This window comes from Oncorhynchus mykiss, chromosome 16, assembly GCF_013265735.2.
Source record: "Oncorhynchus mykiss isolate Arlee chromosome 16, USDA_OmykA_1.1, whole genome shotgun sequence".
Classification (NCBI taxonomy): Eukaryota; Metazoa; Chordata; class Actinopteri; order Salmoniformes; family Salmonidae; genus Oncorhynchus; species Oncorhynchus mykiss.
In genome coordinates, this window is record NC_048580.1 from 36,920,604 (window position 1) to 36,946,650 (window position 26,047).

Consider the following 26,047-nt stretch of genomic DNA (forward strand, 5'->3'; position numbering starts at 1 on the left):
TTTCTGTCCCTATCAGTGTCGGTCAGTGTTGTACCTGTCTTTCTGTCTTTCTGTCCCTATCAGTGTCGGTCAGTGTTGTACCTGTCTTTCTGTCCCTATCAGTGTCGGTCAGTGTTGTACCTTTCTTTCTGTCTTTCTGTCCCTATCAGTGTCGGTCAATGTTGTACCTGTCTTTCTGTCCCTATCAGTGTCGGTCAGTGTTGTACCTGTCTTTCTGTCCCTATCAGTATCAGTCAGTGTTGTACCTGTCTTTCTGTCTTTCTGTCCCTATCAGTGTCGGTCAGTGTTGTACCTGTCTTTCTGTCCCTATCAGTGTCGGTCATTGTTGTACCTGTCTTTCTGTCTTTCTGTCCCTATCAGTGTCGGTCAGTGTTGTACCTGTCTTTCTGTCCCTATCAGTGTCGGTCAGTGTTGGACCTGTCTTTCTGTCCCTATCAGTGTCGGTCAGTGTTGTACCTGTCTTTCTGTCTTTCTGTCCCTATCAGTGTCGATCAGTGTTGTACCTATCTTTCTGTCCCTATCAGTGTCTGTCAGTTTTGTACCTGTCTTTCTTTCCCTATCAGTGTCGGTCAGTATTGTACCTGTCTTTCTGTCCCTATCAGTGTCGGTCAGTGTTGTACCTGTCTTTCTGTCTTTCTGTCCCTATCAGTGTCGGTCAGTGTTGTACCTGTCTTTCTGTCCCTATCAGTGTCGGTCAGTGTTGTACCTGTCCTTCTGTCCCTATTAGTGTCGGTCAGTATTGTACCTGTCTTTCTGTCTTTCTGTCCCTATCAGTGTCGGTCAGTGTTGTACCTGTCTTTCTGTCCCTATCAGTGTCGGTCAGTGTTGTACCTGTCCTTCTGTCCCTATCAGTGTCGGTCAGTATTGTACCTGTCTTTCTGTCCCTATCAGTGTCGGTCAGTGTTGTACCTGTCTTTCTGTCTTTCTTTCAATATCAGTGTCGGTCAGTTCTGTACCTGTCTTTCTGTCCCTATCAGTGTCGGTCAGTGTTGAACCTGTCTTTCTATCTTTCTGTCCCTATCAGTGTCGGTCAGTGTTGTACCTGTCTTTCTGTCCCTATCATTGTCGGTCAGTGTTGTACCTGTCTTTCTGTCTTTCTGTCCCTATCAGTGTCGGTCAGTGTTGTACCTGTCTTTCTGTCCCTATCAGTGTCTGTCAGTTTTGTACCTGTCTTTCTGTCCCTATCAGTGTCGGTCAGTGTTGTACCTGTCTTTCTGTCCCTATCAGTGTCAGTCAGTGTTGTACCTGTCTTTCTGTCTTTCTGTCCCCATCAGTGTCGGTCAGTGTTGTACCTGTCTTTCTGTCCCTATCAGTGTCGGTCAGTGTTGTACCTGTCCTTCTGTCCCTATTAGTGTCGGTCAGTATTGTACCTGTCTTTCTGTCTTTCTGTCCCTATCAGTGTCGGTCAGTGTTGTACCTGTCTTTCTGTCCCTATCAGTGTCGGTCAGTGTTGTACCTGTCCTTCTGTCCCTATCAGTGTCGGTCAGTATTGTACCTGTCTTTCTGTCCCTATCAGTGTCGGTCAGTGTTGTACCTGTCTTTGTGTCTTTCTTTCAATATCAGTGTCGGTCAGTTCTGTACCTGTCTTTCTGTCCCTATCAGTGTCGGTCAGTGTTGAACCTGTCTTTCTATCTTTCTGTCCCTATCAGTGTCGGTCAGTGTTGTACCTGTCTTTCTGTCCCTATCATTGTCGGTCAGTGTTGTACCTGTCTTTCTGTCTTTCTGTCCCTATCAGTGTCGGTCAGTGTTGTACCTGTCTTTCTGTCCCTATCAGTGTCTGTCAGTTTTGTACCTGTCTTTCTGTCCCTATCAGTGTCGGTCAGTGTTGTACCTGTCTTTCTGTCCCTATCAGTGTCAGTCAGTGTTGTACCTGTCTTTCTGTCTTTCTGTCCCCATCAGTGTCGGTCAGTGTTGTACCTGTCTTTCTGTCCCTATCAGTGTCGGTCAGTGTTGTACCTGTCTTTCTGTCCCTATCAGTGTTGGTCAGTGTTGTACCTGTCTTTCTGTCCCTATCACTGTCGGTCAGTGTTGTACCTGTCTTTCTGTCTTTCTGTCCCGATCAGTGTCGGTTAGTGTTGTACCTGTCTTTCTGTCCCTATCAGTGTCGGTCAGTGTTGGACCTGTCTTTCTGTCCCTATCAGTGTCGGTCAGTGTTGTACCTGTCTTTCTGTCTTTCTGTCCCTATCAGTGTCGATCAGTGTTGTACCTATCTTTCTGTCCCTATCAGTGTCTGTCAGTTTTGTACCTGTCTTTCTGTCCCTATCAGTGTCGGTCAGTGTTGTACCTGTCCTTCTGTCCCTATTAGTGTCGGTCAGTATTGTACCTGTCTTTCTGTCTTTCTGTCCCTATCAGTGTCGGTCAGTGTTGTACCTGTCTTTCTGTCCCTATAAGTGTCGGTCAGTGTTGTACCTGTCCTTCTGTCCCTATCAGTGTCGGTCAGTATTGTACCTGTCTTTCTGTCCCTATCAGTGTCGGTCAGTGTTGTACCTGTCTTTCTGTCTTTCTGTCCCTATCAGTGTCGGTCAGTTCTGTACCTGTCTTTCTGTCCCTATCAGTGTCGGTCAGTGTTGAACCTGTCTTTCTATCTTTCTGTCCCTATCAGTGTCGGTCAGTGTTGTACCTGTCTTTCTGTCCCTATCATTGTCGGTCAGTGTTGTACCTGTCTTTCTGTCTTTCTGTCCCTATCAGTGTCGGTCAGTGTTGTACCTGTCTTTCTGTCCCTATCAGTGTCTGTCAGTTTTGTACCTTTCTTTCTGTCCCTATCAGTGTCGGTCAGTGTTGTACCTGTCTTTCTGTCCCTATCAGTGTCAGTCAGTGTTGTACCTGTCTTTCTGTCTTTCTGTCCCCATCAGTGTCGGTCAGTGTTGTACCTGTCTTTCTGTCCCTATCAGTGTCGGTCAGTGTTGTACCTGTCTTTCTGTCCCTATCAGTGTTGGTCAGTGTTGTACCTGTCTTTCTGTCCCTATCAGTGTCGGTCAGTGTTGTACCTGTCTTTCAGTCTTTCTGTCCCGATCAGTGTCGGTTAGTGTTGTACCTGTCTTTCTGTCCCTCTCAGTGTCGGTCAGTGTTGTACCTGTCTTTCTGTCTTTCTGTCCCTATCAGTGTCGGTCAGTGTTGTACCTATCTTTCTGTCCCTATCAGTGTCTGTCAGTTTTGTACCTGTCTTTCTGTCCCTTTCAGTGTCGGTCAGTGTTGTACCTGTCTTTCTGTCCCTATCAGTGTTGGTCAGTGTTGTACCTGTCTTTCTGTTTTTCTGTCCCTATCAGTGTCGGTCAATGTTGTACCTGTCTTTCTGTCCCTATCAGTGTCGGTCAGTGTTGGACCTGTCTTTCTGTCCCTATCAGTGTCGGTCAGTGTTGTACCTGTCTTTCTGTCTTTCTGTCCCTATCAGTGTCGATCAGTGTTGTACCTATCTTTCTGTCCCTATCAGTGTCTGTCAGTTTTGTACCTGTCTTTCTGTCCCTATCAGTGTCGGTCAGTGTTGTACCTGTCTTTCTGTCTTTCTGTCCCTATCAGTGTCGGTCAGTGTTGTACCTGTCTTTCTGTCCCTATCAGTGTCGGTCAGTGTTGTACCTGTCTTTCTGTCCCTATCAGTGTCGGTCAGTGTTGTACCTGTCTTTCTGTCCCTATCAGTGTCGGTCAGTGTTGTGCCTGTCTTTCTGTCCCTAGCAGTGTCGTTCAGTGTTGTACCTGTCTTTCTGTCCCTATCAGTGTCGGTCAGAGTTGTACCTGTCTTTCTGTCCCTATCAGTGTCGGTCAGTGTTGTACCTGTCCTTCTGTCCCTATTAGTGTCGGTCAGTGTTGTACCTGTCTTTCTGTCTTTCTGTCCCTATCAGTGTCGGTCAGTGTTGTACCTATCTTTCTGTCCCTATCAGTGTCGGTCAGTGTTGTACCTGTCTTTCTGTCCCTATCAGTGTCGGTCAGTGTTGTACCTGTCTTTCTGTCCCTATCAGTGTCGGTCAGTGTTGTGCCTGTCTTTCTGTCTTTCTGTCCCTATCAGTGTCGGTCAGTGTTGTACCTATCTTTCTGTCCCTATCAGTGTCTGTCAGTTTTGTGCCTGTCTTTCTGTCCCTATCAGTGTCGGTCAGTGTTGTACCTGTCTTTCTGTCCCTATCAGTGTCGGTCAGTGTTGTACCTGTCGTTCTGTCCCTATCAGTGTCGGTCAGTGTTGTACCTGTCGTTCTGTCCCTATCAGTCTCGGTCATTGTTGTACCTTTCTTTCTGTCTTTCTGTCCCTATCAGTGTCGGTCAGTCTTGTACCTGTCGTTCTGTCCCTATCAGTCTCGGTCATTGTTGTACCTTTCTTTCTGTCTTTCTGTCCCTATCAGTGTCGGTCAGTGTTGTACCTGTCTTTCTGTCCCTATCAGTGTCGGTCAGTGTTGTGCCTGTCTTTCTGTCCCTAGCAGTGTCAGTCAGTGTTGTACCTGTCCTCTGTCCCTATTAGTGTCGGTCAGTGTTGTACCTGTCTTTCTGTCTTTCTGTCCCTATCAGTGTCGGTCAGTGTTGTACCTATCTTTCTGTCCCTATCAGTGTCTGTCAGTGTTGTACCTGTCTTTCTGTCCCTATCAGTCTCGGTCAATGTTGTACCTGTCTTTCTGTCTTTCTGTCCCTATCAGTGTCGGTCAGTGTTGTACCTGTCTTTCTGTCCCTGTCAGTGTCGGTCAGTGTTGTACCTGTCTTTCAGTCCCTATCAGTGTCGGTCAGTGTTGTGCCTGTCTTTCTGTCTTTCTGTCCCTATCAGTGTCGGTCAGTGTTGTACCTATCTTTCTGTCCCTATCAGTGTCTGTCAGTTTTGTGCCTGTCTTTCTGTCCCTATCAGTGTCGGTCAGTGTTGTACCTGTTTTTCTGTCTTTCTGTCCCTATCAGTGTCGGTCAGTGTTGTACCTGTCTTTCTGTCCCTATCACTGTCGGTCAGTTTTGTACCTGTCTTTCTGTCCCTATCAGTGTCGGTCAGTGTTGTACCTGTCTTTCTGTCCCTATCAGTGTCGGTCAGTTTTGTACCTGTCTTTCTGTCCCTATCAGTGTCGGTCAGTGTTGTACCTGTCTTTCTGTCAGTATCAATGTCGGTCAGTGTTGTACCTGTCTTCCTGTCTTTCTGTCCCTATCAGTGTCAGTCAGTGTTGTACCTGTCTTTCTGTCCCTGTCAGTGTCGGTCAGTGTTGTACCTGTCTTTCTGTCCCTGTCAGTGTCGGTCAGTGTTGTACCTGTCCTTCTGTCCCTATCAGTGTCGGTCAGTATTGTACCTGTCTTTCTGTCCCTATCAGTGTCGGTCAGTGTTGTACCTGTCTTTCTGTCTTTCTGTCCCTATCAGTGTCGGTCAGTTCTGTACCTGTCTTTCTGTCCCTATCAGTGTCGGTCAGTGTTGAACCTGTCTTTCTATCTTTCTGTCCCTATCAGTGTCGGTCAATGTTGTACCTGTCTTTCTGTCCCTATCATTGTCGGTCAGTGTTGTACCTGTCTTTCTGTCTTTCTGTCCCTATCAGTGTCGGTCAGTGTTGTACCTGTCTTTCTGTCCCTATCAGTGTCTGTCAGTTTTGTACCTGTCTTTCTGTCCCTATCAGTGTCGGTCAGTGTTGTACCTGTCTTTCTGTCCCTATCAATGTCAGTCAGTGTTGTACCTGTCTTTCTGTCTTTCTGTCCCCATCAGTGTCGGTCAGTGTTGTACCTGTCTTTCTGTCCCTATCAGTGTCGGTCAGTGTTGTACCTGTCTTTCTGTCCCTATCAGTGTTGGTCAGTGTTGTACCTGTCTTTCTGTCCCTATCAGTGTCGGTCAGTGTTGTACCTGTCTTTCAGTCTTTCTGTCCCGATCAGTGTCGGTTAGTGTTGTACCTGTCTTTCTGTCCCTCTCAGTGTCGGTCAGTGTTGTACCTGTCTTTCTGTCTTTCTGTCCCTATCAGTGTCGGTCAGTGTTGTACCTATCTTTCTGTCCCTATCAGTGTCTGTCAGTTTTGTACCTGTCTTTCTGTCCCTTTCAGTGTCGGTCAGTGTTGTACCTGTCTTTCTGTCCCTATCAGTGTTGGTCAGTGTTGTACCTGTCTTTCTGTTTTTCTGTCCCTATCAGTGTCGGTCAATGTTGTACCTGTCTTTCTGTCCCTATCAGTGTCGGTCAGTGTTGGACCTGTCTTTCTGTCCCTATCAGTGTCGGTCAGTGTTGTACCTGTCTTTCTGTCTTTCTGTCCCTATCAGTGTCGATCAGTGTTGTACCTATCTTTCTGTCCCTATCAGTGTCTGTCAGTTTTGTACCTGTCTTTCTGTCCCTATCAGTGTCGGTCAGTGTTGTACCTGTCTTTCTGTCTTTCTGTCCCTATCAGTGTCGGTCAGTGTTGTACCTGTCTTTCTGTCCCTATCAGTGTCGGTCAGTGTTGTACCTGTCTTTCTGTCCCTATCAGTGTCGGTCAGTGTTGTACCTGTCTTTCTGTCCCTATCAGTGTCGGTCAGTGTTGTGCCTGTCTTTCTGTCCCTAGCAGTGTCGTTCAGTGTTGTACCTGTCTTTCTGTCCCTATCAGTGTCGGTCAGAGTTGTACCTGTCTTTCTGTCCCTATCAGTGTCGGTCAGTGTTGCACCTGTCCTTCTGTCCCTATTAGTGTCGGTCAGTGTTGTACCTGTCTTTCTGTCTTTCTGTCCCTATCAGTGTCGGTCAGTGTTGTACCTATCTTTCTGTCCCTATCAGTGTCGGTCAGTGTTGTACCTGTCTTTCTGTCCCTATCAGTGTCGGTCAGTGTTGTACCTGTCTTTCTGTCCCTATCAGTGTCGGTCAGTGTTGTGCCTGTCTTTCTGTCTTTCTGTCCCTATCAGTGTCGGTCAGTGTTGTACCTATCTTTCTGTCCCTATCAGTGTCTGTCAGTTTTGTGCCTGTCTTTCTGTCCCTATCAGTGTCGGTCAGTGTTGTACCTGTCTTTCTGTCCCTATCAGTGTCGGTCAGTGTTGTACCTGTCGTTCTGTCCCTATCAGTCTCGGTCATTGTTGTACCTTTCTTTCTGTCTTTCTGTCCCTATCAGTGTCGGTCAGTCTTGTACCTGTCGTTCTGTCCCTATCAGTCTCGGTCATTGTTGTACCTTTCTTTCTGTCTTTCTGTCCCTATCAGTGTCGGTCAGTGTTGTACCTGTCTTTCTGTCCCTATCAGTGTCGGTCAGTGTTGTACCTGTCTTTCTGTCCCTATCAGTGTCGGTCAGTGTTGTACCTGTCTTTCTGTCCCTATCAGTGTCGGTCAGTGTTGTGCCTGTCTTTCTGTCCCTAGCAGTGTCGTTCAGTGTTGTACCTGTCTTTCTGTCCCTATCAGTGTCGGTCAGAGTTGTACCTGTCTTTCTGTCCCTATCAGTGTCGGTCAGTGTTGTACCTGTCCTTCTGTCCCTATTAGTGTCGGTCAGTGTTGTACCTGTCTTTCTGTCTTTCTGTCCCTATCAGTGTCGGTCAGTGTTGTACCTATCTTTCTGTCCCTATCAGTGTCGGTCAGTGTTGTACATGTCTTTCTGTCCCTATCAGTGTCGGTCAGTGTTGTACCTGTCTTTCTGTCCCTATCAGTGTCGGTCAGTGTTGTGCCTGTCTTTCTGTCTTTCTGTCCCTATCAGTGTCGGTCAGTGTTGTACCTATCTTTCTGTCCCTATCAGTGTCTGTCAGTTTTGTGCCTGTCTTTCTGTCCCTATCAGTGTCGGTCAGTGTTGTACCTGTCTTTCTGTCCCTATCAGTGTCGGTCAGTGTTGTACCTGTCGTTCTGTCCCTATCAGTCTCGGTCATTGTTGTACCTTTCTTTCTGTCTTTCTGTCCCTATCAGTGTCGGTCAGTCTTGTACCTGTCGTTCTGTCCCTATCAGTCTCGGTCATTGTTGTACCTTTCTTTCTGTCTTTCTGTCCCTATCAGTGTCGGTCAGTGTTGTACCTGTCTTTCTGTCCCTATCAGTGTCGGTCAGTGTTGTGCCTGTCTTTCTGTCCCTAGCAGTGTCAGTCAGTGTTGTACCTGTCCTTCTGTCCCTATTAGTGTCGGTCAGTGTTGTACCTGTCTTTCTGTCTTTCTGTCCCTATCAGTGTCGGTCAGTGTTGTACCTATCTTTCTGTCCCTATCAGTGTCTGTCAGTGTTGTACCTGTCTTTCTGTCTTTCTGTCCCTATCAGTCTCGGTCAATGTTGTACCTGTCTTTCTGTCTTTCTGTCCCTATCAGTGTCGGTCAGTGTTGTACCTGTCTTTCTGTCCCTGTCAGTGTCGGTCAGTGTTGTACCTGTCTTTCAGTCCCTATCAGTGTCGGTCAGTGTTGTGCCTGTCTTTCTGTCTTTCTGTCCCTATCAGTGTCGGTCAGTGTTGTACCTATCTTTCTGTCCCTATCAGTGTCTGTCAGTTTTGTGCCTGTCTTTCTGTCCCTATCAGTGTCGGTCAGTGTTGTACCTGTTTTTCTGTCTTTCTGTCCCTATCAGTGTCGGTCAGTGTTGTACCTGTCTTTCTGTCCCTATCACTGTCGGTCAGTTTTGTACCTGTCTTTCTGTCCCTATCAGTGTCGGTCAGTGTTGTACCTGTCTTTCTGTCCCTATCAGTGTCGGTCAGTTTTGTACCTGTCTTTCTGTCCCTATCAGTGTCGGTCAGTGTTGTACCTGTCTTTCTGTCAGTATCAATGTCGGTCAGTGTTGTACCTGTCTTCCTGTCTTTCTGTCCCTATCAGTGTCAGTCAGTGTTGTACCTGTCTTTCTGTCCCTGTCAGTGTCGGTCAGTGTTGTACCTGTCTTTCTGTCCCTGTCAGTGTCGGTCAGTGTTGTACCTGTCCTTCTGTCCCTATCAGTGTCGGTCAGTATTGTACCTGTCTTTCTGTCCCTATCAGTGTCGGTCAGTGTTGTACCTGTCTTTCTGTCTTTCTGTCCCTATCAGTGTCGGTCAGTTCTGTACCTGTCTTTCTGTCCCTATCAGTGTCGGTCAGTGTTGAACCTGTCTTTCTATCTTTCTGTCCCTATCAGTGTCGGTCAGTGTTGTACCTGTCTTTCTGTCCCTATCATTGTCGGTCAGTGTTGTACCTGTCTTTCTGTCTTTCTGTCCCTATCAGTGTCGGTCAGTGTTGTACCTGTCTTTCTGTCCCTATCAGTGTCTGTCAGTTTTGTACCTGTCTTTCTGTCCCTATCAGTGTCGGTCAGTGTTGTACCTGTCTTTCTGTCCCTATCAGTGTCAGTCAGTGTTGTACCTGTCTTTCTGTCTTTCTGTCCCCATCAGTGTCGGTCAGTGTTGTACCTGTCTTTCTGTCCCTATCAGTGTCGGTCAGTGTTGTACCTGTCTTTCTGTCCCTATCAGTGTTGGTCAGTGTTGTACCTGTCTTTCTGTCCCTATCAGTGTCGGTCAGTGTTGTACCTGTCTTTCAGTCTTTCTGTCCCGATCAGTGTCGGTTAGTGTTGTACCTGTCTTTCTGTCCCTCTCAGTGTCGGTCAGTGTTGTACCTGTCTTTCTGTCTTTCTGTCCCTATCAGTGTCGGTCAGTGTTGTACCTATCTTTCTGTCCCTATCAGTGTCTGTCAGTTTTGTACCTGTCTTTCTGTCCCTTTCAGTGTCGGTCAGTGTTGTACCTGTCTTTCTGTCCCTATCAGTGTTGGTCAGTGTTGTACCTGTCTTTCTGTTTTTCTGTCCCTATCAGTGTCGGTCAATGTTGTACCTGTCTTTCTGTCCCTATCAGTGTCGGTCAGTGTTGGACCTGTCTTTCTGTCCCTATCAGTGTCGGTCAGTGTTGTACCTGTCTTTCTGTCTTTCTGTCCCTATCAGTGTCGATCAGTGTTGTACCTATCTTTCTGTCCCTATCAGTGTCTGTCAGTTTTGTACCTGTCTTTCTGTCCCTATCAGTGTCGGTCAGTGTTGTACCTGTCTTTCTGTCTTTCTGTCCCTATCAGTGTCGGTCAGTGTTGTACCTGTCTTTCTGTCCCTATCAGTGTCGGTCAGTGTTGTACCTGTCTTTCTGTCCCTATCAGTGTCGGTCAGTGTTGTACCTGTCTTTCTGTCCCTATCAGTGTCGGTCAGTGTTGTGCCTGTCTTTCTGTCCCTAGCAGTGTCGTTCAGTGTTGTACCTGTCTTTCTGTCCCTATCAGTGTCGGTCAGAGTTGTACCTGTCTTTCTGTCCCTATCAGTGTCGGTCAGTGTTGTACCTGTCCTTCTGTCCCTATTAGTGTCGGTCAGTGTTGTACCTGTCTTTCTGTCTTTCTGTCCCTATCAGTGTCGGTCAGTGTTGTACCTATCTTTCTGTCCCTATCAGTGTCGGTCAGTGTTGTACCTGTCTTTCTGTCCCTATCAGTGTCGGTCAGTGTTGTACCTGTCTTTCTGTCCCTATCAGTGTCGGTCAGTGTTGTGCCTGTCTTTCTGTCTTTCTGTCCCTATCAGTGTCGGTCAGTGTTGTACCTATCTTTCTGTCCCTATCAGTGTCTGTCAGTTTTGTGCCTGTCTTTCTGTCCCTATCAGTGTCGGTCAGTGTTGTACCTGTCTTTCTGTCCCTATCAGTGTCGGTCAGTGTTGTACCTGTCGTTCTGTCCCTATCAGTCTCGGTCATTGTTGTACCTTTCTTTCTGTCTTTCTGTCCCTATCAGTGTCGGTCAGTCTTGTACCTGTCGTTCTGTCCCTATCAGTCTCGGTCATTGTTGTACCTTTCTTTCTGTCTTTCTGTCCCTATCAGTGTCGGTCAGTGTTGTACCTGTCTTTCTGTCCCTATCAGTGTCGGTCAGTGTTGTGCCTGTCTTTCTGTCCCTAGCAGTGTCAGTCAGTGTTGTACCTGTCCTTCTGTCCCTATTAGTGTCGGTCAGTGTTGTACCTGTCTTTCTGTCTTTCTGTCCCTATCAGTGTCGGTCAGTGTTTTACCTATCTTTCTGTCCCTATCAGTGTCTGTCAGTGTTGTACCTGTCTTTCTGTCTTTCTGTCCCTATCAGTCTCGGTCAATGTTGTACCTGTCTTTCTGTCTTTCTGTCCCTATCAGTGTCGGTCAGTGTTGTACCTGTCTTTCTGTCCCTGTCAGTGTCGGTCAGTGTTGTACCTGTCTTTCAGTCCCTATCAGTGTCGGTCAGTGTTGTGCCTGTCTTTCTGTCTTTCTGTCCCTATCAGTCTCGGTCAATGTTGTACCTGTCTTTCTGTCTTTCTGTCCCTATCAGTGTCGGTCAGTGTTGTACCTGTCTTTCTGTCCCTGTCAGTGTCGGTCAGTGTTGTACCTATCTTTCTGTCCCTATCAGTGTCTGTCAGTTTTGTGCCTGTCTTTCTGTCCCTATCAGTGTCGGTCAGTGTTGTACCTGTTTTTCTGTCTTTCTGTCCCTATCAGTGTCGGTCAGTGTTGTACCTGTCTTTCTGTCCCTATCACTGTCGGTCAGTTTTGTACCTGTCTTTCTGTCCCTATCAGTGTCGGTCAGTGTTGTACCTGTCTTTCTGTCCCTATCAGTGTCGGTCAGTTTTGTACCTGTCTTTCTGTCCCTATCAGTGTCGGTCAGTGTTGTACCTGTCTTTCTGTCAGTATCAATGTCGGTCAGTGTTGTACCTGTCTTCCTGTCTTTCTGTCCCTATCAGTGTCAGTCAGTGTTGTACCTGTCTTTCTGTCCCTGTCAGTGTCGGTCAGTGTTGTACCTGTCTTTCTGTCCCTGTCAGTGTCGGTCAGTGTTGTACCTGTCCTTCTGTCCCTATCAGTGTCGGTCAGTATTGTACCTGTCTTTCTGTCCCTATCAGTGTCGGTCAGTGTTGTACCTGTCTTTCTGTCTTTCTGTCCCTATCAGTGTCGGTCAGTTCTGTACCTGTCTTTCTGTCCCTATCAGTGTCGGTCAGTGTTGAACCTGTCTTTCTATCTTTCTGTCCCTATCAGTGTCGGTCAGTGTTGTACCTGTCTTTCTGTCCCTATCATTGTCGGTCAGTGTTGTACCTGTCTTTCTGTCCCTATCAGTGTCGGTCAGTGTTGTACCTGTCGTTCTGTCCCTATCAGTCTCGGTCATTGTTGTACCTTTCTTTCTGTCTTTCTGTCCCTATCAGTGTCGGTCAGTCTTGTACCTGTCGTTCTGTCCCTATCAGTCTCGGTCATTGTTGTACCTTTCTTTCTGTCTTTCTGTCCCTATCAGTGTCGGTCAGTGTTGTACCTGTCTTTCTGTCCCTATCAGTGTCGGTCAGTGTTGTGCCTGTCTTTCTGTCCCTAGCAGTGTCAGTCAGTGTTGTACCTGTCCTTCTGTCCCTATTAGTGTCGGTCAGTGTTGTACCTGTCTTTCTGTCTTTCTGTCCCTATCAGTGTCGGTCAGTGTTTTACCTATCTTTCTGTCCCTATCAGTGTCTGTCAGTGTTGTACCTGTCTTTCTGTCTTTCTGTCCCTATCAGTCTCGGTCAATGTTGTACCTGTCTTTCTGTCTTTCTGTCCCTATCAGTGTCGGTCAGTGTTGTACCTGTCTTTCTGTCCCTGTCAGTGTCGGTCAGTGTTGTACCTGTCTTTCAGTCCCTATCAGTGTCGGTCAGTGTTGTGCCTGTCTTTCTGTCTTTCTGTCCCTATCAGTGTCGGTCAGTGTTGTACCTATCTTTCTGTCCCTATCAGTGTCTGTCAGTTTTGTGCCTGTCTTTCTGTCCCTATCAGTGTCGGTCAGTGTTGTACCTGTTTTTCTGTCTTTCTGTCCCTATCAGTGTCGGTCAGTGTTGTACCTGTCTTTCTGTCCCTATCACTGTCGGTCAGTTTTGTACCTGTCTTTCTGTCCCTATCAGTGTCGGTCAGTGTTGTACCTGTCTTTCTGTCCCTATCAGTGTCGGTCAGTTTTGTACCTGTCTTTCTGTCCCTATCAGTGTCGGTCAGTGTTGTACCTGTCTTTCTGTCAGTATCAATGTCGGTCAGTGTTGTACCTGTCTTCCTGTCTTTCTGTCCCTATCAGTGTCAGTCAGTGTTGTACCTGTCTTTCTGTCCCTGTCAGTGTCGGTCAGTGTTGTACCTGTCTTTCTGTCCCTGTCAGTGTCGGTCAGTGTTGTACCTGTCCTTCTGTCCCTATCAGTGTCGGTCAGTATTGTACCTGTCTTTCTGTCCCTATCAGTGTCGGTCAGTGTTGTACCTGTCTTTCTGTCTTTCTGTCCCTATCAGTGTCGGTCAGTTCTGTACCTGTCTTTCTGTCCCTATCAGTGTCGGTCAGTGTTGAACCTGTCTTTCTATCTTTCTGTCCCTATCAGTGTCGGTCAGTGTTGTACCTGTCTTTCTGTCCCTATCATTGTCGGTCAGTGTTGTACCTGTCTTTCTGTCTTTCTGTCCCTATCAGTGTCGGTCAGTGTTGTACCTGTCTTTCTGTCCCTATCAGTGTCTGTCAGTTTTGTACCTGTCTTTCTGTCCCTATCAGTGTCGGTCAGTGTTGTACCTGTCTTTCTGTCCCTATCAGTGTCAGTCAGTGTTGAACCTGTCTTTCTGTCTTTCTGTCCCCATCAGTGTCGGTCAGTGTTGTACCTGTCTTTCTGTCCCTATCAGTGTCGGTCAGTGTTGTACCTGTCTTTCTGTCCCTATCAGTGTTGGTCAGTGTTGTACCTGTCTTTCTGTCCCTATCAGTGTCGGTCAGTGTTGTACCTGTCTTTCAGTCTTTCTGTCCCGATCAGTGTCGGTTAGTGTTGTACCTGTCTTTCTGTCCCTCTCAGTGTCGGTCAGTGTTGTACCTGTCTTTCTGTCTTTCTGTCCCTATCAGTGTCGGTCAGTGTTGTACCTATCTTTCTGTCCCTATCAGTGTCTGTCAGTTTTGTACCTGTCTTTCTGTCCCTTTCAGTGTCGGTCAGTGTTGTACCTGTCTTTCTGTCCCTATCAGTGTTGGTCAGTGTTGTACCTGTCTTTCTGTTTTTCTGTCCCTATCAGTGTCGGTCAATGTTGTACCTGTCTTTCTGTCCCTATCAGTGTCGGTCAGTGTTGGACCTGTCTTTCTGTCCCTATCAGTGTCGGTCAGTGTTGTACCTGTCTTTCTGTCTTTCTGTCCCTATCAGTGTCGATCAGTGTTGTACCTATCTTTCTGTCCCTATCAGTGTCTGTCAGTTTTGTACCTGTCTTTCTGTCCCTATCAGTGTCGGTCAGTGTTGTACCTGTCTTTCTGTCTTTCTGTCCCTATCAGTGTCGGTCAGTGTTGTACCTGTCTTTCTGTCCCTATCAGTGTCGGTCAGTGTTGTACCTGTCTTTCTGTCCCTATCAGTGTCGGTCAGTGTTGTACCTGTCTTTCTGTCCCTATCAGTGTCGGTCAGTGTTGTGCCTGTCTTTCTGTCCCTAGCAGTGTCGTTCAGTGTTGTACCTGTCTTTCTGTCCCTATCAGTGTCGGTCAGAGTTGTACCTGTCTTTCTGTCCCTATCAGTGTCGGTCAGTGTTGTACCTGTCCTTCTGTCCCTATTAGTGTCGGTCAGTGTTGTACCTGTCTTTCTGTCTTTCTGTCCCTATCAGTGTCGGTCAGTGTTGTACCTATCTTTCTGTCCCTATCAGTGTCGGTCAGTGTTGTACCTGTCTTTCTGTCCCTATCAGTGTCGGTCAGTGTTGTACCTGTCTTTCTGTCCCTATCAGTGTCGGTCAGTGTTGTGCCTGTCTTTCTGTCTTTCTGTCCCTATCAGTGTCGGTCAGTGTTGTACCTATCTTTCTGTCCCTATCAGTGTCTGTCAGTTTTGTGCCTGTCTTTCTGTCCCTATCAGTGTCGGTCAGTGTTGTACCTGTCTTTCTGTCCCTATCAGTGTCGGTCAGTGTTGTACCTGTCCTTCTGTCCCTATCAGTCTCGGTCATTGTTGTACCTTTCTTTCTGTCTTTCTGTCCCTATCAGTGTCGGTCAGTCTTGTACCTGTCGTTCTGTCCCTATCAGTCTCGGTCATTGTTGTACCTTTCTTTCTGTCTTTCTGTCCCTATCAGTGTCGGTCAGTGTTGTACCTGTCTTTCTGTCCCTATCAGTGTCGGTCAGTGTTGTGCCTGTCTTTCTGTCCCTAGCAGTGTCAGTCAGTGTTGTACCTGTCCTTCTGTCCCTATTAGTGTCGGTCAGTGTTGTACCTGTCTTTCTGTCTTTCTGTCCCTATCAGTGTCGGTCAGTGTTGTACCTATCTTTCTGTCCCTATCAGTGTCTGTCAGTGTTGTACCTGTCTTTCTGTCTTTCTGTCCCTATCAGTCTCGGTCAATGTTGTACCTGTCTTTCTGTCTTTCTGTCCCTATCAGTGTCGGTCAGTGTTGTGCCTGTCTTTCTGTCTTTCTGTCCCTATCAGTGTCGGTCAGTGTTGTACCTATCTTTCTGTCCCTATCAGTGTCTGTCAGTTTTGTGCCTGTCTTTCTGTCCCTATCAGTGTCGGTCAGTGTTGTACCTGTTTTTCTGTCTTTCTGTCCCTATCAGTGTCGGTCAGTGTTGTACCTGTCTTTCTGTCCCTATCACTGTCGGTCAGTTTTGTACCTGTCTTTCTGTCCCTATCAGTGTCGGTCAGTGTTGTACCTGTCTTTCTGTCCCTATCAGTGTCGGTCAGTTTTGTACCTGTCTTTCTGTCCCTATCAGTGTCGGTCAGTGTTGTACCTGTCTTTCTGTCAGTATCAATGTCGGTCAGTGTTGTACCTGTCTTCCTGTCTTTCTGTCCCTATCAGTGTCAGTCAGTGTTGTACCTGTCTTTCTGTCCCTGTCAGTGTCGGTCAGTGTTGTACCTGTCTTTCTGTCCCTATCAGTGTCGGTCAGTGTTGTACCTGTCTTTCTGTCCCTATCAGTGTTGGTCAGTGTTGTACCTGTCTTTCTGTCTTTCTATCCCTATCAGTGTCGGTCAGTGTTGTACCTGTCTTTCTGTCCCTATCAGTGTCGGTCAGTGTTGTACCTGTCTTTCTGTCCCTATCAGTGTCGGTCAGTGTTGGACCTGTCTTTCTGTCCCTATCAGTGTCGGTCAGTGTTGTACCTGTCTTTCTGTCTTTCTGTCCCTATCAGTGTCGGTCAGTGTTGTACCTGTCTTTCTTTCCCTATCAGTGTCGGTCAGTGTTGTACCTGTCTTTCTGTCCCTATCAGTGTCGGTCAGTGTTGTACCTGTCTTTCTGTCTTTCTGTCCCTATCAGTGTCGGTCAGTGTTGTACCTGTCTTTCTGTCCCTATCAGTGTCGGTCAGGGTTGTACCTGTCGTTCTGTCCCTATCAGTCTCGGTCATTGTTGTACCTTTCTTTCCGTCTTTCTGTCCCTATCAGTGTCGGTCAGTGTTGTACCTGTCTTTCTGTCCCTATCAGTGTCGGTCAGTGTTGTACCTGTCTTTCTGTCCCTATCAGTGTCGGTCAGTGTTGTACCTGTCTTTCTGACCCTATCAGTGTCGGTCAGTGTTGTACCTGTCCTTCTGTCCCTATTAGTGTCGGTCAGTGTTGTACCTGTCTTTCTGTCTTTCTGTCCTTATCAGTGTCGTTCAGTGTTGTACCTATCTTTCTGTCCCTATCAGCGTCTGTCAGTGTTGGACCTGTCTTTCTGTCTTTCTGTCCCTATCAGTGTCGGTCAGTGTTGTACCTGTCTTTCTGTCCCTGTCAGTGTCGGTCAGTGTTGTACCTGTCTTTCTGTCCCTATCAGTGTCGGTCAGTGTTGTACCTGTCTTTCTGTCCCTATCAGTGTCGGTCAGTGTTGTACCTGTCTTTCTGTCTTTCTGTCCCTATCAGTGTCGGTCAGTGTTGTACCTATCTTTCTGTCCCTATCAGTGTCTGTCAGTTTTGTGCCTGTCTTTCTGTCCCTATCAGTGTCGGTCAGTTTTGTACCTGTCTTTCTGTCCCTATCAGTGTCGGTCAGTGTTGTACCTGTTTTTCTGTCTTTCTGTCCCTATCAGTGTCGGTCAGTGTTGTACCTGTCTTTCTGTCCCTATCAGTGTCGGTCAGTTTTGTACCTGTCTTTCTGTCCCTATCAGTGTCGGTCAGTGTTGTACCTGTCTTTCTGTCCCTATCAGTGTCGGTCAGTGTTGTACCTGTCTTCCTGTCTTTCTGTCCCTATCAGTGTCGGTCAGTGTTGTACCTGTCTTTCTGTCCCTGTCAGTGTCGGTCAGTGTTGTACCTGTCTTTCTGTCCCTATCAGTGTCGGTCAGTGTTGTACCTGTCTTTCTGTCCCTATCAGTGTCGGTCAATGTTGTACCTGTCTTTCTGTCCATATCAGTGTCGGTCAGTTCTGTACATGTCTTTCTGTCCCTATCAGTGTCGATCAGTGTTGTACCTGTCTTTCTGTCCCTATCAGTGTCGGTCAGTGTTGTACCTGTCTTTCTATCTTTCTGTCCCTATCAGTGTCGGTCAGTGTTGTACCTGTCTTTCTGTCCCTATCATTGTCGGTCAGTGTTGTACCTGTCTTTCTGTCTTTCTGTCCCTATCAGTGTCGGTCAGTGTTGTACCTATCTTTCTGTCCCTATCAGTGTCTGTCAGTTTTGTACCTGTCTTTCTGTCCCTATCAGTGTCAGTCAGTGTTGTACCTGTCTTTCTGTCCCTATCAGTGTCGGTCAGTGTTGTACCTGTCTTTCTGTCGTTCTGTCCCCATCAGTGTCGGTCAGTGTTGTACCTGTCTTTCTGTCCCTATCAGTGTTGGTTAGTGTTGTACCTGTCTTTCTGTCCCTATCAGTGTTGGTCAGTGTTGTACCTGTCTTTCTGTCCATATCAGTGTCGGTCAGTGTTGTACCTGTCTTTCTGTCTTTCTGTCCCGATCAGTGTCAGTTAGTGTTGTACCTGTCTTTCTGTCCCTCTCAGTGTCGGTCAGTGTTGTACCTGTCTTTCTGTCCCTATCAGTGTCGTTCAGTGTTGTACCTGTCTTCCTGTCCCTATCAGTGTTGGTCAGTGTTGTACCTGTCTTTCTGTCCCTATCATTGTCGGTCAGTGTTGTACCTGTCTTTCTGTCTTTCTGTCCCTATCAGTGTCGGTCAGTGTTGTACCTGTCTTTCTGTCCCTATCAGTGTCTGTCAGTTTTGTACCTGTCTTTCTGTCCCTATCAGTGTCGGTCAGTGTTGTACCTGTCTTTCTGTCCCTATCAGTGTCGGTCAGTGTTGTACCTGTCTTTCTGTCCCTATCAGTGTCGGTCAGTGTTGTACCTGTCTTTCTGTCCCTATCAGAGTCGGTCAGTTTTGTACCTGTCTTTCTGTCCCTATCAGTGTCGGTTAGTTTTGTACCTGTCTTTCTGTCCCTATCAGTGTCGGTCAGTTTTGTACCTGTCTCAAGTTCACATAGAGTGTATTGGTCTTGTCTTGGTGTCAGAAAGATTGTACTTGGTCTTGTCTTGGTGTCAGGAATATTTTACTTGGTCTTGTCTTGGTGTCAGGAATATTTTACTTGGTCTTGTCTTGGTGTCAGGAAGATTTTACTTGGTCTTGACTTGGTCTCGGACAGCCAAGACCAGCGCAGTAAAAACAAAAAAAGATCAGGTTCCATTCATTCATTGCAAAAAAAAATCTAAAGGTTCTACAGCTGCACCATTAAGAGCCTCCTGACTGGTTGCATCACCGCCTGGTACGGCAACTGCTCGGCCTCTGACCGCAAGGCTCTACAGAGGGTAGTGTGTACGGCCCAATACATCACCAGGGCCAAGCTTCCTGCCATCCAGGACCTCTATACCAGGCGGTGTCAGAGGAAGGCCCTAAAAATGGTCAAATACTCCAGCCAACCTAGTCATAGACTGTTCTCTCTGCTACCGCACGGCAAGCGGTACCTGAGCGCCAAGTCTAGGTCCAAGAGGCTTCTAAACAGCTTCTACCTCCAAGCCATAAGACTCCTGAACATCTAATCAAATTGCCACCCAGCCTATTTGTATTTCCACCCTCCTCCAATAACTCCACCTACATGTACATATATCTTCAATTACCTTGACTAATCAGTGCCCCCACACATTGACTCTGTACCGGTACCCCCTGTATATAGCCTCGCTATTGTTATTTTACTGCTGCTCTTTAATTATTTATTACTTTTATTCATTTTTTCCATATTTTTTCTTTCTTAGACCTGCATTGTTGGTTAAGGGCTTGTAAATAAGCATTTCACCGTAAGGTCTACCTACACCTGTTGTATTCAGCATTTCACCGTAAGGTCTACCTACACCTGTTGTATTCAGCATTTCACCGTAGGGTCTACCTACACCTGTTGTATTCAGCACTTCACCGTAAGGTCTACCTACACCTGTTGTATTCGGAGCATGTGACAAATACAATTTTTTTAGAAATACATACTCCTTTCTTAAAACATGAATATCTTATTGTCTATTGAAACCTGGGATTCCTACTTTACCCATAACATTACTGTATGTGTATTTATTATGGATCTCCATTAGTTCCTGTCAAGGCAGCAGCTACTCTTTCTGGGGTTTATTATGGATCCCCATTAGTTCCTGCCAAGGCAGCAGCTAGTCTTTCTGGGGTTTATTATGGATCCCCATTAGTTCCTGCCAAGGCAGCAGCTACTCTTCCTGGGGTTTATTATGGATCCCCATTAGTTCCTGCCAAGGCAGCAGCTACTCTTCCTGGGGTTTATTATGGATCTCCATTAGTTCCTGCCAAGGCAGCAGCTACTCTTCCTGGGATTTATTATGGATCCCCATTAGTTCCTAGTTCCTTTCACAACACACTGTGTGCCCTCGGGCCCCTACTCCACGACTACCACATATCTACAACTGTCCTTTACTTTAGTTGAAAAATATCTTCAAACTTTGTTAGAATTTCCTTTACTCACTGGTAAGGAAGAGTGGGGGAAATTGTTAGAAAGTTGCACACTACACTACCTGCCCTTATTAGTAAGGGGAGATGGGGCAGGTAGCCTAGTGGTTAGAGCATTGGGCCAGCAACTGAAAGGTTGCTAGAACAAATCCCTGAACTGACAAGGTAAAAAATCTGTTGTTCTGCCCTTGAGCAAGGCAGTTAACCCACTGTTGCTAGACCATCATTGTTAATAAGAATTTGTTAATGGACTTGCCTACTAAAAAAAATGTTATATACCTGTTTCCCCAGTGTTGAGCCTTCAGTGTGTGACAGGGTCTTGATGCTGAATGGACAGCACATTTTATTACCAGCACACTCAAATAGGTCAAAGAGCGCACTTTCTGTGAAACACAAAGGGCCAGTGATGTAGTGCAGGTTTCCCCACCTTTTTCTCAGTGGGCATTGCCTATACTCACTTCTTCCTCCCTACTGTTGCGTATCAAAGAAATTATGCACAAAATAGCCTACACAGTCGCAAAGCACATGAAATATATTCACACTCGCAAATAGCAGCAAGAGTGCAGCTCTCAAAAGGTTGTGTCATGGAGCAGCTCACAGAAGAATGACATCAGTAGCTGGTAGGTAGGAAAGATGTTTCACCTTCTACCAATAAACGCTCGCTAAGGCAACAATGGGTATGCAAACCGATTGAATAAGGTTGGTCCATCATCTTGGTTCGTAGGCTATTTTCAATGGCCATTTCAGTCATCATCCACTGTTTGCATGAACATTTCTAAAGGCTTTCCCAAAAAACCTTCCCAATTAAATGTTGAACATAATGTTGGCCTACCTGACAGAATGATATAATGCCCATTTGTATCAATGGGGAGGGCCTTTGTTTTGCTCAATTGAATTAAAGGGCAACTACACCCTCCAAAAATATATATTTTAGATTTTTTCCAGACCTCAAAAATGGTTTAAGGATTATTATAATAATTTTTGGGGTGTCACTTTGAGAGTGTACATCTGAAAAATCTATAGGATAAACATAGGATTTTTCACACAGGGCGCCTTTTCTTCACACAGGACCCACTTCTCCAGGCACCTCTACACCACTGCATAGGGCCGATGGAAAGGATAAGCTTAGTATTAGGTCACAATCATAATACAAAAACACAACCATTAGGCTAAGCAGTCAAGTTGGTTTTCAGCGGTAGTAGTGTGAACTGTTTTCAGACAACAACTCCATACCATCTATCCCATTCGTCCATCTCCATCCATCCATCCATCCTTCTGTCCCCCATGCATGCACCATCGAAAGTACATCCATCGAGTTACAAGATAGTATTGGTTAGGCTAACTGAGGACAACCCCCCCCCCCTCCCTCACTGCACCTTCCCCCCCTCCCTCACTGCACCTTCCCCTTCCTCCTCCACAACCTCTCCTTACCCCGTCCCTATCTTTATCCCTCCCTCCCCGTCTTCTCTATTTACTTACTCCATCATCCCCTCTCCTCTCACCTTACCCCTCCCCTTTATCCTTCCTCCCTGCTCTTCCCCTCCCCTTCCCCCGGTGCTGCTGTGGGTGTACAGAGGAGGATGGTGGGCTATTAGACCTGGAGGGCCTACCCAGCTTCCCTAACGGTCTGGACCTGCATAAGGCCAACAATGGTGTACAGAGGAGGATGGTGGGCTATTAGACCTGGAGGGCCTACCCAGCTTCCCCAACGGTCTGGACCTGCATAAGGCTAACAATGGCGAGGAGCCCCCCTTTGATGTTAAAGTCATTTTTAACACCAGCTCACTCGAGTCAGAAACCCTGAAAGAGACTCTGTACAGACATGTTAAAACTCAGGTAGGTGTATAAAAAGAGAGAAGGAAGGGGGATACCTATTCCATTGTACAACTGAATGAATTCACCTGAAATGTGTCTTCCTCATTTAACCCAACCCCTCTGAATCAGAGAGGTATGGGTGGCTGCCTTAATCGACATCCACATCTTCGGCGCCCGGGGAACAGTGGGTTAACTGCCTTACTCAGGGGCAGAACGACAGATTTTTACCTTGTCAGCTCGGGGATTGAATCCAGCAATCTTTCGTTTACTAGTCCAACAGTAACCGATTACTGTTGATCGGTTACTGGCTCTAACCACTGGGCTACCAGGATGGAGTCAGCAAGTGGCAAATCATTTTGAACGTCCGTCCAAAGGCTTGAGTTCGGTAAGGGGAAATAGAAAAAGACAATGAGGAAAATGCATGACAACCAGGCCAAAACACGACTCCAGGTTGTTCAATGTGGCTTTATGGAGTGTCGGGATGAAAGTCCGTGAATAACAACCAGTATTTATTCTCGTTGACATGCTCTCCCCTCTCTTAGCTTACCTACTAACTGAGCTATTAACTCTCTCCCTCTTTTCTAAACCTCTCATCTAACTACTCTCCAAGCAGCAGCATCACAGTGCTCTCTCACCTTTGACCTCTTGCATGCCAAGACATGTTGCAATGGTTAAAGTGACGCTCCTAATCCGAGACGGAACAGCTCTTGGGTTTTATTGACAATAATGACACCCACGTTTGATTGGCTAACAATTAACTCGGAGACTCACAAAATGGTTTCTGAACAACGGTGGTGTCTTTTTGTTGTTTCTCTGTCTCCTCCAGGCTTATACAATGATGCTTTCTCTGTCGGAGAACAACCCCTTGCACGCATCCTCCCAGAACTCACTGGATGCCTGGCTGAGCATGGGAGGGGGGCCGTCCGGGACGAGCAGTTTGTACCCACTCAGACACATCTAAGAGAGTTAGGAGGAGGGATGAAGCCTACTGCGGAGGAGAACTCAACATCACATAGTCCTGGCCTGAGAAGAGAGAGGATTTGTGGCTCCTGCCCTTCTGTGTGTGAGTGTGTGTGTGTGTACGAGGGGCCTCTCAGATAGACACTTACAGGCAGAGATCAAAGTAGCACTGCTCCGCCCGTGTAGAGGGTCGAAGGACGTCCCAGGAAGGACCACCCCACTCCATTCCAGCGAAGCCCTCTAGTTGAACTCTCAGAGACAGTCACGCTTCAGTATGCCCCTGCATTACTAGGGGAGCAAAACGTCTATTCTACACAGTCTACAACAGCAATTTCTCAATAGCTTCATATACAGTGACAGTAGGTCTGGAATATGTGCATTGCATGTCCATAGGGGGGCGCTCTTCTCGCTCGTTGGGAGGAGCAAAAGTATCAACACATAATGGGGGAGTACTAGCTCGTTCACCCAAAGAACCCCCCCCCCCCCCCATCCTCCTCATCTTATCAAATGACTCCCCACTCTTCATTCCTGTTTGAAATCAGTAATACCACAATGCTGAATGTTACCGCAGGAAACGGCACTCTGGTTTATAAAGAAAGTACAGGACGATGATATCATGGAGGTTGACCCACCCCCAACATGTAATGTGCATTACAGAGGACAAAGTCTCGCCTTCAACAGTTATCTGGTGAGCAAGAGATTTTAAATTGACAACCATTGGTTAGAGTAGCGGATAACGTATTTTATTTTGCTCATTTGTTAACTTGATTCCATTTTGTGTTTTGCTTTTTGATAAACAGTATTGTCTCGTTTTAGGCACCTCCGTGCTCAAATGTTAATATAAATATATAAATAGTGAAGGGCCAAAATTGTGTGATATTGTTGTATGATGTACAAAATAACCTGGACGTTCATGGCAAGAGTGGTATGTGCCAAATAACCCGTAGAAAAGGTTTTGTTCTCTGACAAGCATTTATTTTTCAAGGGGTTTTCATAGCTGTCAAAGATGATGTGATTACCTTCTTCTATATGTCATTTAAAGACTGGGTGGATTCTATTTATTTGGGTAAACATTTTGGGGTCACGATTGGAGACAAGTGACAACTGAAAAGTATTTTTTTCTCTCTCTCTTTTACTTGTTGCTGAAGGAATGAAAGTGAATCGAAACGCAAGTGAGATTGTGAGTCTTGGTTTCAATGCTTTTTTGTGTAAAGACCAGTGTGCCAAATTGGAAAGAAACCTTGAAATCAGATGCTTTTATTTATAGTGACATGGTAATTCTAGATTGTTTAGATCAGTGGTTCCCACCCAGGGGTACTAGAACCCCTGGGGGGTACTTGGTCTATCCACAGGGGGTACTTGAGGAGACTATGGGCCTACTGGTAAAATGCACATGAAGGGGTACTTCAGTGGTACTACGGGCAGAGCAAAATTCAGTTGGTGGTACAATAACTGGGAAAGGTTGGGAACCACTGATTTAGATCATGTTTGCAATGTTGTGTCTATCGTGTGGTTTGATGATTCTCGCTTCAGTTGAACCAATGCAACCAGTATGCTGAGAGTTTTGTGTTCAAGGTGGTTGAATTCTTACTTTGGCTATTTTGGAAATTGCAGCCTTTACTATGATTGTCAGGTGAGTTAGATGCCAGGGCATTGTATTGTAAGCTTGTAATTTATCCTAAGTTTGAGCAAATCAATTTTACTCTACAATAAATCCCATCAATATGTTAACTTAACCAGTTTATCAGTGCTCCGATTCTGCATGAATGGTTTCATTTTGTAGGAATTCTTATTTTTAAATGTGACCATGTGGTTGTAGAAAAGAACGTCTCAGAATGCCCCGTCATAGATAAAATAGACGTTTGTCAGATAGTGTCCAACTACAGTGTACCATGCCATCATATTTCCACTCTTTAGTTGAAGGGTCTGGGATCCTTCAATTCCATTGAAATTGAAATGTAAAATGGCTAAGGTAAGGGTATGGACGTCCCAAGGACCCCGGATAGCACTGACTTTTTAAAATATTTTTTTTGAACCTTTATTTAACCAGGCAAGTCAGTTAAGAACAAATTCTTATTTTCAATGCCAGCCTAGTGGGTTAACTGCCTATTCAGGGGCAGAACGACAGATTTGTACCTTGTCAGCTCGGGGGTTTGAACTTGCAACCTTCCGGTTACTAGTCCAACGCTCTAACCACTACCTTACTTGAAATAGCTTTACTCTCAGGGTCAAATTGTTCTGTAAGTAGTATTGACTCTAGTGACTTGCCTAGTTAAATAAAAAAATAAAAATAGCTTGATAATTCACCCCTTACTTCAGCTGTGTCTGAGATGTATGTATTGTCTGTTTGGGGTTTTAACACCCAGCATAACACATTTACTGTACTGTGAGGAGTAAACCTGACTGGCCTCACTTAAAATAATGATGACCTTGGGAAAAACATCTACATCTAATTGAAGCACTGTAATCATTTGTTTTGTCAGCAGGTGGCAGGGTGATACTAGTTTTGCTGCATAAATCCTCTTAAGGAAATGTTTTCCTAAAATAACATACCCAAATCTAACTGCCTGTAGCTCAGGACCTGAAGCAAGGATATGCATATTCTTAGTACCATTTGAAAGGAAACTTTGAAGTTTGTGGAAATGTACTACTGTAATAAGTGTGCACTGTTATGGATCCACATTGAAGTCAAAGATCACATTGCTGTCTCTCAAATACATAGTTAGAGTTGTTGCTTAGCTAGCTGGCAATTTTTTTTGCCATATTAACATAGAAGTGTCATCAATCAAAACACCTCAAAACAAAGACATGGTATCAAGAACAAGGTAAAACTAGCTGAAACGAGTCACCCACGATTCACATGTCAGCTTCTTGTCATTGTTGCTAGCTAGCTATGTGGCCATCCAGAATCACAACAGACGTCTGCCCCATTGAAGCGCGCTCATCGTTTTCATTATGTTTTCAGCTAACCAGTCTATAGTATTTTCACAAACAATGTTGCATTATGTCCAAAACATTCAATGAAAAGAAATGGGTTAAATGGATGGTGCTCGTTTCATTTGAATCTGAGTTGTATCACCTCTGTTATGTTTATAAAAAATATATATTGTGCATGACGTGTTTAGCAGTCATAATGATGTCCAATTGTAAAATGTGTATTTTAAATTTAAAAATTAAATTTTTTAAATAAATGAATCTGTAGATGCACTTATTGTACGTGGTTGGGTTAGTAGGTTTGACATCCAACCAATACAATACAAATGTATTGGGCAGGTGGTTCTTAAATGACTACAAAAAAGCTTGTGGCAGAGAGATGTAATAAAAAAATGAAAGGATTGTAGAATAACATGGATCAATTCTGAAATTGCAATTTTTTTTATGCTTGTGATTATTGAAGAAATGTAATTGAAATGATATGATTCTGATGATAAAAATGGATACCACATGTAATCTTTCCAATATTCTGAAGAATTTATACATGAAATTGATATGCAATAAAACCTGTGTGCTTTTTATATGAAATGTCCCTTGCATTTGTCATGTAGCCTTCAATGAACCTCAAATAACCCAATTGCTCATTCTCTCTATCTTTTTTCTCTGCATTGCCAAAATTGTCCTGGGACAAATATGGCTTAGAAAACAATGGACAGATAGTGAACTATTTAGAATATGTATTAAATAAATAAATGAATAGACCTACCCCGCCCACTTTCCATGA

General features: G+C 45.7%; 1 protein-coding gene across 1 annotated transcript in view; it reads left to right on the plus strand.

Annotated features, from left to right (window-relative positions):
* The window catches only part of LOC110491048 (histone-lysine N-methyltransferase PRDM16), a 394,111-nt gene extending 369,651 nt beyond the window's left edge, over positions 1 to 24,460 (plus strand). The window contains exon 16 of the mRNA XM_036946771.1: positions 22,196 to 24,460. Coding sequence (XP_036802666.1) covers positions 22,196 to 22,208 — 13 coding nt within the window. The 3' untranslated portion in view covers positions 22,209 to 24,460. The remainder of the gene's footprint in view (positions 1 to 22,195) is intronic.
* Positions 24,461 to 26,047: the final 1,587 nt, after the last annotated feature.